Source organism: Manis pentadactyla, chromosome 13 (assembly GCF_030020395.1).
Source record: "Manis pentadactyla isolate mManPen7 chromosome 13, mManPen7.hap1, whole genome shotgun sequence".
Lineage (NCBI taxonomy): Eukaryota > Metazoa > Chordata > Mammalia > Pholidota > Manidae > Manis > Manis pentadactyla.
The window spans coordinates 27,400,904-27,413,996 of record NC_080031.1 but is presented as its reverse complement, the minus strand read 5'-3'; the positions used below and the strand labels follow the sequence as shown (position 1 = coordinate 27,413,996).

The 13,093-nt window shown below is 36.1% G+C and overlaps 1 protein-coding gene across 1 annotated transcript in view; it reads right to left on the bottom strand.

Annotated features, from left to right (window-relative positions):
* CNTN5 (contactin 5) overlaps window positions 1-13,093 on the bottom strand; it is a 1,238,002-nt gene that overhangs the window by 54,092 nt on the left and 1,170,817 nt on the right. The window contains exon 18 of the mRNA XM_036902818.2: window positions 8,410-8,559. Coding sequence (XP_036758713.2) covers window positions 8,410-8,559 — 150 coding nt within the window. The remainder of the gene's footprint in view (window positions 1-8,409; window positions 8,560-13,093) is intronic.

Sequence of the window (13,093 nt, the reverse complement as noted above, 5' to 3'; positions counted from 1 at the left end):
CTTAAACTAACAGAACACTGTATGTCAATTACATCATAATAAAACTGGAAAAACAAAGAAACAAAAAAGAAATTTTGTCTTTAATAGTTGCAACTCAAGCCTTGTGTTTCGTTGTCAGGATCACGGTGCTTGAATTCGGTTCTCTAATTCTAATAGGCTTAAGTTTCCTAATTACATGCAGACAATCAGTGGAACTCAAGTTCTAATATCTGCAGTCAACGTTTTGGACTCCACTGATTTTAATTATATTCTTTATAAAGTAACACAGTCATGATATGAAGGGATTTGGTTTAATCTTTCATAGCCATTTGGTTTAAAAGTTCTATAATTCTTCTTAGGAGCATAAAATTAATATAATCAAACATCAAATAAATGCTTTCATTGAGTTCAGAGAAACACATACTCATTTAAAAACCAAAATGCATTTCAATGTAATTAATGAAAACCTGATTTAGAATTAAGCAGCTAGATGCTTTTCTCCCTCGGTCCACTACTGATCAATGTTTGGGGCTGGTTAGCTTACAGAATCAAGTTTACACGCACGATTACTGGGTTAAACTCCAATGCTTCTGAATTTCTTTCTGAGCAATGCTCTTCCATGAATAGATGATATATTTAATACTTTTCCCACAATCTGTAGATGCCTTGTTATTCTAGTGCCTTATCTGACATGTTGAAATGTACACTATTTTCTCTTTTCACCTTGTACACTGGAAACATTGTAATAAACACTTAGATCAATATATGATATTTAAGCTTAGTTTAAGTAGAGATGAATTTAACCATGATTCTCAAAGAGGTCCTTCTAAGAGAGAGAGTTTGACCAAAGTCAATCACACTAACAATGTGCTTTAATTAGCAATCAACAAACATAAGAAAACAGGATAAAATCATTTCCCAATCTTTTCTTCTCCCCCCACCCCCAGATTTTCAATATCTACTAGAGTAGGTGTTTATATTGCTTATTAAATAATACAGCTTTATTAGGGACCTGGGAAAAGCCATGTAATTTGGAGCTTAATGGTAATCCAGGATCTGGTTTGGAAAGAAGAAGGGTGGTTGCTTAGACAGTAAAGGTGGGAGTCAAGAGGGAAATTTAAAAAACATTTTTTTCTTCCTGAATTGAAATATATAGCCCCATGATATTTCAGTTGACAGTTATCATTTAAGTTCACTTTATAGAAACAGTGAAATTTGAAGAGTTTCCAAAATAAAAAAAAAATACCAATGGTGTTTCCTAAAGAGTTCAAATAATGCTTTTATTCCTACAAGCAGGAATTGGCAATAAGGTGGTATACACACATGGTAAAAGGGTTCCTGTGGGAGTGAGAAAGATCTGGGTTTGAATCCTAATTCTGCCATTCTGGCTAGTTAGCTTAAAATATTTCTTAACTTCATTGCTCTTCAGTTACCTCATGGAGATAATAACAGTACCTACCTTTCAAGGCTATTTTCATAATTATTTATCATATTGACCTGAACTATAATTTATAAATATCACCTAATGTTATTATCTACTTAGACTTGAAAAAGAGAAAGCGGTGAAATCTTCTATGATAAACACTAAACGCTCGCCATGAGTCTGTCTATACACATGTGATCTTGAAGTAAACCATCCTTTTGGAGATCTGGATAATACTGTCTACATAGTACCACAGGAATTATGCTTTCAGTTTTGGCTCACCTTAGTTTTAATTTGGAAATTTAGGCAATAAACCATTTTTGTTTTATTGCTAGGATATTTTAGGAGATGTGATATTTCTCTGATATATGAATCTTCTCATAAATGGCAATAGTCACTGGCACAGGAGGCAAGTGTATATAATTAATGTTGTTTACCTCAACTCATATTCTCTTAATCTTGTTTATACAGGTCCACAAGGAAGGAGAAGAAGAGGATGGGTAAAAGAATCTTTGAATGAAATATGTTGATTCATGTTGTAAAAAAAGGAGAAGAAAAAGGCAAGAGGAAGAACGGAGGAGAGGCAGATAACTTGGGAGTCACAATCTTTGGTGTAAGGTTAGAGGTCCAGCTCTGTCACTTACTAGGTGGCGTGCTAGTTTTTAAAATTTTCTAGTTCTCTTTTCCCATCTGGAAAATGGGGATAAAGGGTCCTTGCTTTAGCAGGTTGATAGGATAATTAAATGATAATGAAAGGCAAGTGTTTACCTTAGGGCCTGAAACATGATTCATGAGTTATGACTGACTCATGACTTATGGTATTATGGGGACTAGGAAGAGAGAAGAAAAGTTGAATCGAACGCCTCACATTTACTTCTGGGTTAAAAATTTCTCATTGCCCTTGTATCTTGCATGCCCAAGTCTTCTTTGCTTTTCCATTATTTTGCTGTTAATTAGAAAAGGACCTGCCTAATAATGAACTTTCTTTTCAAAAGGTATTTGTTGAAATTATCATCTTGGCTTGCAAAGTACCTCTGAAACTGGAGATCTATCTTTTGTATATAGTTTGTAGGTAAGACTTGCCTGGACCAGCGCAGTTTCACGATTTATAAATATTACCTGCTATATGAGCCGCACTGGTTTCTTCCTTTTCCCTAATTATCAGGATTTGGTCTTAGAGGTCTATTGCTTGCCATTATTTTTGTCTTTTCCTAATGTTAACTGAGAAGCATTTCTTTTATTTAATATAATTAAATTACTCATTGGGTTGGAGAAAGCCATAATGTTCATTTAATAGTATTTTCTTTTTGATTTTCCCAATTATTTCAGCTGAATTGTTTTATGTTTTTATATAATATTTTCTTGGAAATATAGGCTGGTAAGACCTTTAAAAACCCCATTGCCTTTTGCCTTTTCTCTGCACACACCAGTGCCTGACAACAGTAGAATTTCTAATTGCCTCTGTAAATAATTCTGCCTGAGTCCCATTTGGTCTGGCCTTCAAAGCCCCATTAAATGCCATTTACAAGACCAATCCACATAGTCTAGAGAAAAGTAATTCAGCCCCATCTTATCATGAAAGTATTTTATAGTTGGTCTTTCCATAATTTTTGAAATTAATGAAGTTTCCTAAGTAATTATCATGGTTAAGAACTATGAAGATACAAATACGAAAAAAGCAAGATTTTTTTGGAAGGAGGAAGATAATGTATAATGAAATAAATTGTAGTAGGAAGCTAAATGGGTCTTTTTTGGATTTGGGGTGAGTCACATGTACTCTCAGATGCTAAAGCAAGGCTGACTAGGTTAAAACCACAGAGCTGCTAAGAAATAGAGAAATCAAATTTTATGACCCTTTCCCTTTACCCACCTCCAGTTCCTATAGATAGGATTTTAGCATAAGGAATGTTTTGGAAGAAGGGTGTCAGCTTAGTACAGGGATGTGCTGTCATCTTCTTCTGCCCTCAGCTGTCCATAGAAGAGATCTAAGAGTGTCATTTCCCCTTGCTGCTAAGTGAGACGTTGAGCTAAACACTGCTGCTGCATAGAGATGGCTGCCTCTCATGTCCTGGCTGGGTGCTGTTCAGCTTCAGAAATTTCCATGATGGCCCAGCCCCACACTGCTATTGGAGCAGAGACCAAGACAGTTCTTGAGAACATCCTTTATTTCTAGAGTGTGACAGGTGGGGAATGTGAAATGATTACTGTGGGCCAAGTAGACACTATGGAAAGTAGGTTTGAATAGGTTTGTTGGGATTGCATTGAATAAGCTGCCTGCGAGGGGACGGGACATTCTCCGAAGCACCTACGGTACCTCGTAAGAGGGTAAAGCATCATGTGGACAAATGCCCTCACATGGGACACTCAATATCCTTGCAAGAGCCACAGATTGCACCGGATAAGTAGTTTTTCCTCCTCTTCCTGCCTGACCCAGGAAGTGCCCAGGGCAGTAGTTGGAAGGTGAGAGAGAGGAAATGGAAAGACCAATAGACAAATCATAGTCGTTGGGTCAAGCCTATGCTGAAATGGAGGGAGAGAGACAATGGAACTGAATGTGAGATTTAAGTTTTTATTTAAATGAATTGAATTTTTTAATACTTGCAGATGAAGCTGACTCAGTGCCTAGAAGTGTCTTGGAAGGCAATGAAAGAGAAGAATAAAACTTTTTATGTTTAAATTCTACAGAGTTGTTTGTTTGGTAAACCAGTGACATACCAGTGATCCTATAACACAGAAAATGCTAAGACTAGGAAAATTTTCACTTGATACATTTATCTGCTTGAGCATCAATCTCTTATATGCAGAAAAAAAAATATTTTGCCCTCTGTTGCTAGAAATAAGTGTGTGTCATTTTCCATCTTAGAGTCAAAAGAGACTGATAGGAGAGAAGACAATGTTCTAAGGAACTGAAAAATTTGAAAATGGAACACATTTTTCAAAACGCAGCCTTTCATTTGATCCCACCTTTTCTCTACACTTTTTGTCTTGTCTATGCTATAAGAACCACAGAAACTGGCTTCATGTTGAGGCCCTATCACAACCGGCTTACAGACTGACACCTGCCTAGACGACCAAAGCAACACGGGCAGGCCAGACCCGGAGGTGGGAGGGGCTTAGAGGCGAGCCGTGCTCTGGCCTGTGCGCCCCAGCCTGACGGCTCTCCCAGCTTCCAAGCAGTTCAGGTGGGTTGAGTGAGGGCTTGACGGCAGAGAGTCTACAGCAGAGACTACTCAACGGGAGGGCGTCTTGGAGGAGCCAGCCCAAGCCCAGAGACTGAGCGGCTCTTCCTATATTCAACAGACATACTTTTAAAGGGAAAAATGGCTCCTCAACGAAAAGAGCAAAATTTATACATGATTGCTATTATTCAAATTTCCACTTAATAAAGTAAAAACTTACTTGAATTCATGATAATAATGATAATAAATGGCTAATATTAAACATTTGCCATGTGCCAAGCATTCTGTGAGGCTGTTTTATGTGCAGTCGTATTTAATAGTCATCCAAAGCAGTAAGTTATGATGTTATCTCCATTTTGTAAGTTAGAAAATTGAGGCTTAAACAATGTATATGTCTTGCCTATATTTACTACTAGTAGTTGATGAAAAAGAAGTGGCATTAATCTAGATCTGCTTAACTCCAAACTCCAAATCATTTTTATCATCTATGTCTGTCTGTCTACATCTATCATCTTCTACCTGTCCAATCTATTTAATTAATCATAATTTGAAATAAACAGTAAATATTGAAATTTATACCAAGATCTTTGATGATAATAGAAATTATACTATAGAGAAGACCAAACCTTTATAAATTACAAATTACATAGTTAACTCTACCTTCCCTCCTTTTCAGTGTCTTTCAAAATTAGTCTTATAATTATATAACTTACAGAATATTAATATTCAATTAAATGAGATAATTGCTATTGTGTTCATCTTTACATATTTTTCCATTTCTACTATGGTGTATATTTCAAATTCATTTTCTAATGTGATTTCTCTCTCAAGTATAATTTTTTTAAATGATAGAGAAAGCACTTCCATTACCCAACCTAAAATTATATACTGGCTTGATGATAGCAACACATTTCCAAAATTAAACACTATCTATATCTATATCTATATCTATATCTATATCTATCTATATCTATATCTATATCTATATCTATATCTATATCTATATCTATCTATATCTATATTTATAGATATCTATGTATCTACATCTATATATCTATATTTATATCTATATCTATATCTATATTTATCTATATCTATATCTATATTTATATCTATCTATATATCTACATCTACCTATGTATCATCTATCCACAAACTAAAACTTGTAAGAAAATTGTACTATAAATAAATATAAATTGTACATTAAAGTAAAACCATATATTTATATTTATATTTTGATACCTTAATAATAGGGAGTTAGTTTATCTTATATTTATTGACTACTAAAATATATTATCTATTTTATTGACTGTAGAATTCAAAATATACCCTTGAGGCAATTGCAAAATATAACCTGGAAGAAACTGCAAAGAAAACTTAGCTTTTCTCGGTGTGTGGGAAAGAACCAATTCTAAGGTGAATATGCTTCAGCAAACCTGTTCTGGGATTTCGAATATTGTACCAAGTAGAATTTTAAAGGACATAAACTTTCAACTCAATATTGTGAATGTGAGACCTTTTCTTTTCCAAGCGGCTCTGCTGATTTTCAAAGATTAAGTGGTCTATTAGAACAGCATCATCTTTTAAAATAGAGGACATGTAACAAACAGAGGCAAAGTGTGTCACTTGAGAGAACGTCTCAGGATTTTGATGTCCCTTTTAATCTGTGCTGCCTGACAAAACAGGCACAAAACCCAACCCTTGGCTCGACACCATTAGTAGCTCTAGCTCTGTGTGGCACCAAAACACAAGAAGCATAAAGCCTTGGCTTGGCAGCGCAAGCCTTCCTCAACTCACTTTCAAAAGAGAGTGTTTCATGCATTTTTCATGGAATTTCTTTTCACTTCCATAAGATTTTAATGGACTAAAGTATGTCCTGTATATGGAACACATGATAAAATGGAGAGACAGGCACTCTGTGACTGAGGTAGCTGCACAAATAGATGAGGGCCAAGTGCTTTAAAATGCACCGTGCAAATGCAGTTTAGCTTGAAAAGTAAAAGCGTTTCTGCTAAAGAGCTTTTTAATAGTGCAAGGTGATTTCTACTATAAAAAGACTAAAAGGATTATTCATCCCAAATGGATTATTTATTTTTGAAATGAATATTTATAGAGAGACTGAATTAGGTAGTAATCTTTGCCTTTGTTTAAACACAATTAACAATATGCAAAGTAAGGCAGTGCTTTTTACAAAATATGTCAGCATAAGTACTAATATTGGCAGTCATTTCAATATCTGTGCAGTGAATACATAAAGTGAAGAATGACTAACCTGTTCTGCTCTTAATTAATGAACACCTGTACACAATGAAAGCATGGCTGATTTTATGAATGCGTCAAAATCCAACCGGGCAATTAATGTTCAATTTAAAATTCACATTATTGAAAAAGTAGCAGAAAAAACAACTTGTAATAGACAAACCACAAAAGTTGAATTTCCTGTAAATGGACCTTTCCAACACATTTAGGCTACTTTATCTTTATTTCCTTGTTGCTTAATTTTTATGTAGAAAGCGTTTGAATATCTTTCGTATGGCTGGTCACAATACAGTAAATTGACCATTTGGGATTCTTTTCTTTCTTTCTTTTTTTAAAGAAGCAGGCTTAATGGTTTTAGAGAAAGAATCAACACTTCTGATGGTTTAATTATTTTAAGCTTTGTTCAAATTGTAAGAAGCTACACATCACATTTTGGTTCAATTCTATAACTATAATTCAAAATGGACACAACTAAGTCTTCATGTTCTAAGTATGTGTCTCTTACGTAGTAGGTGCTGGTGTGGGTAGAAGCACATAAAGGAAAGAAAAGAAATATTCCCTTTTAGTCTTCCAGCAAAGGCACACGGAGTGCCAGTGCCAGACAGTGTTCTAGGTGCCGGACACAGAACACAGAATATGACAAAATCCTCATTCTTGGTGCATATTCTCGTGATTATCGAGATTCGTATGTTTATACTGAGTATAAAGACCTTAAAATTTGTTTTTCCCTCCATATATCTGCAATATAACCCTCCATTTCTCTGTTGTTTTCAGATTGTTCTCACCAACATTATTGGCGTTTGTATTTGTCTAAGCTAGTGCTTTACTAGATCGTTTCTCAATGTACAATTTTATAGGAACATAAAAGATAAATCTCAATAAGACTTTGTCCAAAGCAATCAAAGCTCTACTAAATTTTTTTTTCTTTATTCTGCTTCTTTCAGGTGATAATCAAGATGTCTCAAATGCTTTTAAATAAGGTGACAATTCCCCATATGTGGTTATTAGAAGCATCTTATCAGGGATACTTCAGAGATTCTAAAAGACAAGAACTACGTTTTATAAGTCAGGACACATGGAGCTCTTTTACACATAGATGTCGAGAAGGCAGTAGGTTAAGTTAAGGTCTATGTTTGTCTTAAATTTATACCAGGTCACATGGTGAAGGACAACACAGGGAGTCCTAAGCAAGTGTGCATTGTGATTAAAGGTCACTGTTATCACTGGAGGAAAGGAGGGTGAGCCAATCTATTCTGAATTCCATGGATTTTCTATACTGAATAAGTATATAATTAGAAAAAACTGCTTTAATTTCATGGTGACTTGAAGATGGGTACAAGCATTGGGAGGAAACTGGAGCACCTAGATTCTTGTACTTGTTGAAACAAGGAGAAAAAGGTCTGAAAATGAGTAAAGTAAAATAGTTATTTTAAAGGAAATGGTTTTATGATATCTAGGTAAATGAATCAAGAAGAATTATACTAAATCAAGCAATAATGGTTGATTCAACTTGTTTTCAAAGTGATTAAAGTCATACCGAATAGAATTCTAATGCTCCAAAATTCTTACCGGCTTCATTTGTGCGGATCATTCGAGATGGGGTGCTTGGATCTCCAGTCCCAATTGGATTGGTGGCCACCACTCTAAATTCATATTCCACCCAGGGGTTCAAGTCCACGGCCATGGCTGATTCCATGTCCCCTGTTATGATTTCTGGGACTGTGGAGAGAAAGGAGATTCCATGTCAGTAGGACTGAAAAATGGTTACAAATGGCCATCAAAGATATTGTAAGCATGAGAATCAACAATCTGATGGATCCTTCCTTATTACACACAGTCGTAGTGTCACCCCTGGTCTCATTAATAAAATGAAAATCAATCTTCTGGAAGTAAGCACTTGCACATGTCAAAGTGTGTTGTAGTTAATTAGAATTCTTTCATCTCATCTTCATGCATAAATTTCCATAACATAACTTGCCATTATCTACACTAAAAATCATTTTATCAAACCCTCAGCCCCAGTAAGAGGCCAACTAGTGGTATAATTTAAGCAAATACTTGTTACATTTCTAGGGAAATTTCTTGAGTAGTTTGCATCTCCCAGTTCTGGCAAACATACTAAGCCACTTGGCAGTTCCAAGCAGCAGATTGGAACCATTCTAAAAACTCCAGTTGTGGGATCTAAGCAGGTCTGAACTCTCCTTGACACTTTTGTATTGCATTTAAACTTTATTATAGCATAAAATTGTTTGTCAATACAATTGTCACATAGTAAAATATTTCTTACATAGCATGTATACTTTTTTTGAGGCTGCTTTTCTCATTCACTCATCTCTGCTGTCCAGGAAATATTTACGGAAGAACATTTGTTGCAGGGGTGAAAATGGGGAAAGAGGTGAACATCTGTTATGTGTAAAGATCCTTAGGACTTATATCAGTCCGGGATTTCTGTTTAGGCATGGTAGGGTGGTGGTGGACCCTTGACTTAATGACTCAGTGCAATATAGCTATGATGAGATGGTACGAAATGCATTTGGAGTTCCCTTGAAAATCTCTTTTGAAATGTGTAAGGAGAGTGTTACCAAATAATCAGCTCTGTGAAAGGTGAATGATCAGAGCACAGGTTGTGTGGGCTACCCAATGAATCTCACAAGACCACAGAGCTCGTTTTTGTAAGCAGGGAAATGAAGACCTGGGGAAATGTCTGTCCCCACCTGCTGCATTGACAACTAAGTAACATCCTTAGAGTCTAAAGACAGTCGAGCAAAGGCCATAGCTTGGTGAAATGCTGAGCTTGCCTACCAAACATAAGTTGGTACAAAGAGATCCCAGGAAGCTCAGCCCTCCCTAGCCCCTAACCTACATTATATTTCAGGACTTGCCTGAGGTGCACCAGGACTTACCTCTCCATATCATTTACTTTTGTTTATGTCAGTCACCTTAAGCAACTCCAAACATTTAGGTTACCCCTCATCCCTGTTATTCTAGTTGCCATAGAATTCTGCACATTTTCTTTTCTGCCCCAGTTCCCATCCTTCCCTACTCTTTGAAATCCTTCTACTGTGACCTTTGGAATTCATACTCCATCATTGGCAAAATCTGCTGTACACTCATCTTCCTCTCTGAATATTCTTCCAACTTTTTACTCTAATAGAAACCTGAATCCCCTCTGGAGAAACTACGCCTCTCAAGGGGTGGCTCTCTTAAGATACGGTGGAGAAGAGTAACCAGTCTGCTTCACTTGTGCCTTCCTTATCCTCCAGGAATGTTCTAATGGATTTTTTTTTCCATGAGCATATAAGCATGCAAGTATTCTCCCACCAAAAGCAAAACAAAAAATAAAACTCTCAAACCCAGCCTTTAGCCCCTTTTGTTTCTTTTATAGCAAAACTAGAAAGTTGTTTGTACTATTATTTTCTATCTCCAGTTATTTCTTTGCATTCTCTCATTAGCCCACTCCAGCCAGCCTCTTGCCTCCAGCAACCACCATAACTGCGCCTGTCAAGGCCAACAATGGTCTCGATTGCTAAACCTGTGTGGTCCAATCTCTGCTCCTCACCTGACTTGCCTAGCATCATCCTTTGATACATTTGATCATTCTCTTCTCTTTGAAATGCTATTCAGAACTTAACTTCTGTGTTTCTCCTCCCTCACTATGCCTTATCAATCTCCATTGCTGATTTCTTTTTATCTTCCAGATGTGCCCCACTTCTATTAACTCTTTTCCATTTTCTAACTCCGTGGTGGTTTTACCCAGTCCCATGATTTTAAATACCCTCTGTATGCTGATGAATCTCACATTTTCAGCCATGAGCCTCTTCCCTTGCCTCCAGACTCATGTATCTAATGACTTACTAGATATTTCTCTTTAGATAGAGCCCTCTGCATTAAATTTCCCCACCTACACCTGCAGTGTTCCTTATTCAGTGAATGACAGTTGCATTTTTATAGATGTCATAGCCAAAATCTTGGGATCATCCTGAATTCCTTTCCTTTCCCCCTGTGTCACTCTAATCCATAAGCAAATTATGAGATCTCTGACTTCAAAATTTGTTGATTTTTCCACTTCCCTTTGCAACAAATCTTCTTCTTAAATGAGTTGCTTGTATTAACTCTTCCCCCTTTCATTCTTGAACCCATTCTTGTGAGACTTTAGTCCTTGCTATTTTGCTAAAATCGCTATTGTCAAGGTCAAGAATGACCTCCATGTTGCTAAAATCAATGATTCATTATCAGTCATCATGCTTCACATGTCAGCAACTTGATTACTTTCTCTTCCTTGATAGACTTTATTCTTCTTTCTTTCCAGATACCACACTGTCCTGGTTTTCCTTTAAACTAAACGATTGCCTCCCATCTGTATCCTTAGGCTAGTTCCTCTCCTCTATGACTTCTTACTATTGGAATGCTCTATTGATTGATTTTTATACTCTGCAGTTCTTGATTCTGTATTTATATCCTGGGGAATGGCATGCAGGTTTTAAATGTAGTTTATATGCCAATAATTTCCCAATTTATGTCTTTATTTTAAATCTTTCCCTTAAATCCCAGTTTCATATATCCAATTGTTTACTTAATATCTTTAGAGGCCCCATCTCCAAATATAGTCACACTGGGGGTAAAAGCTTCAATCTATGAATTTTGGGGGGCCAACTGGGTCCATGGTGGGCAAGTCACAATTTTTTAAAACATGGTCAGGATAAGCCTCATTGAGAAGATACATTTGCATTAAAGAAATGTGGATTTAGCCATGTCAATGTCTGGGGGAACTCATCCCAGGTAGAAGCAGCAACCTGTGCAAATGTATTAGAAGCATTATATGCAGGAGTATTACAAGGCCAGTTGGTCAGGAGCAAAGTGAGCTTTAGGAAGAGTGGTAGAAGATGAGTTTGGGGACAGATTGGTGGACCAAGTCATATAGGATTTGGGCTTTTATCCTGAGAGAAGTGGAGAGGCATTGGAGGATTGACACTCTGAATCTTATCTTTTAATGCTTTAATTCAAGCTGGTTGGGAATAGGCAGTAATTAGGGTAAATGAGGTCATAGGGAAAGAGTCCTGGTCTGGTAGGATTAGGATCCTTACAAAAGAGATACCAGAGAGTTTGCTGTTCTTCTCCCTCTGCCACATAGATGCACTGAGAACGCTGCTCTCTGTGAGCCAGGAACAGTGTTCTCACTAGGAATCAACCAAGCTGGATGGCACCTAGATCTTGGAATTCCCAACCTCCAGACTGTTAGAAAACAAATTTTTGTTTTCAAACCACCAAGTTTATGGTATTTTGTTATGGCAGGCCAAGCAGACTAATACACTGTCCCCAGCACAGTACTAATGATCCTCCTTACAATATATTTATTTTTTCATTCATTAATTTCCAAGAAACTATGTAATTTATTTATTATGTTCTCTGTTTATTGTCCCTACTCACCCATGAGAATACAGTCTCTACAAAATTAAGGCTTTTTTGTTTTAATTTGTTCACTTATTTATCCTAAGTGTTTAGAATACTACATGGAAGGTGCTCAGTAAATTTTTATTGAATGAATGAAAAGGGAGTTTAAATTGGCAGATGTGAACAAAATTGGCACAGTTAATTTCTGTTTTAATCTTGATGTAATTATTTCTGGCTTTCTGTTGAAAAAGAAAATTAATATAAAATACAAAAATATCTTTCCTCCCAAGGGTACATATATTTATATCCTCTTAGCCATAATTTTAAGATTTAAAGATTCCCTCCTCCACCCCATATTCTCTTCCCATCCTTAATTCTAATCCCTTTAAAAAAAAAAGAAAACAAAACAGATTGAGAAATTCTAAATTTATTGCTTCTTGTAAGGCTATGAAGTAATTATTAAAAGCATGAGTTGAAAGCATTAACATTTTTGATGAAATAAAATGCAATATGAAATAAATTAAAAACAAACTTTTTATAAAATTAGATTTTTATTCCAAATGCAATATTGTGGGGATTAAAGATAGTAGAGAATGTATACCAAAGTAAGTATTTTTAAAGCCTTGATCTTTTTTTTAAAGATATTCTTTCTGGAACCATGAGGACAAGTCAGTTTCTGCTAGAAATGGCATAAAACTAAATGTGACTTATTCCCAAAGGAAGTAACGTTTAAACAAAAGGGTATTGTCAAGAAGCCTACATGTCAGAACATGTACCAGAGAGTCACTCTGGCTGGGAGGGAAATTGAGAAAGAGAGGGCTGTGCATCACTTCAGAAAAATTCAGGAAAAGTTTTGAACCAG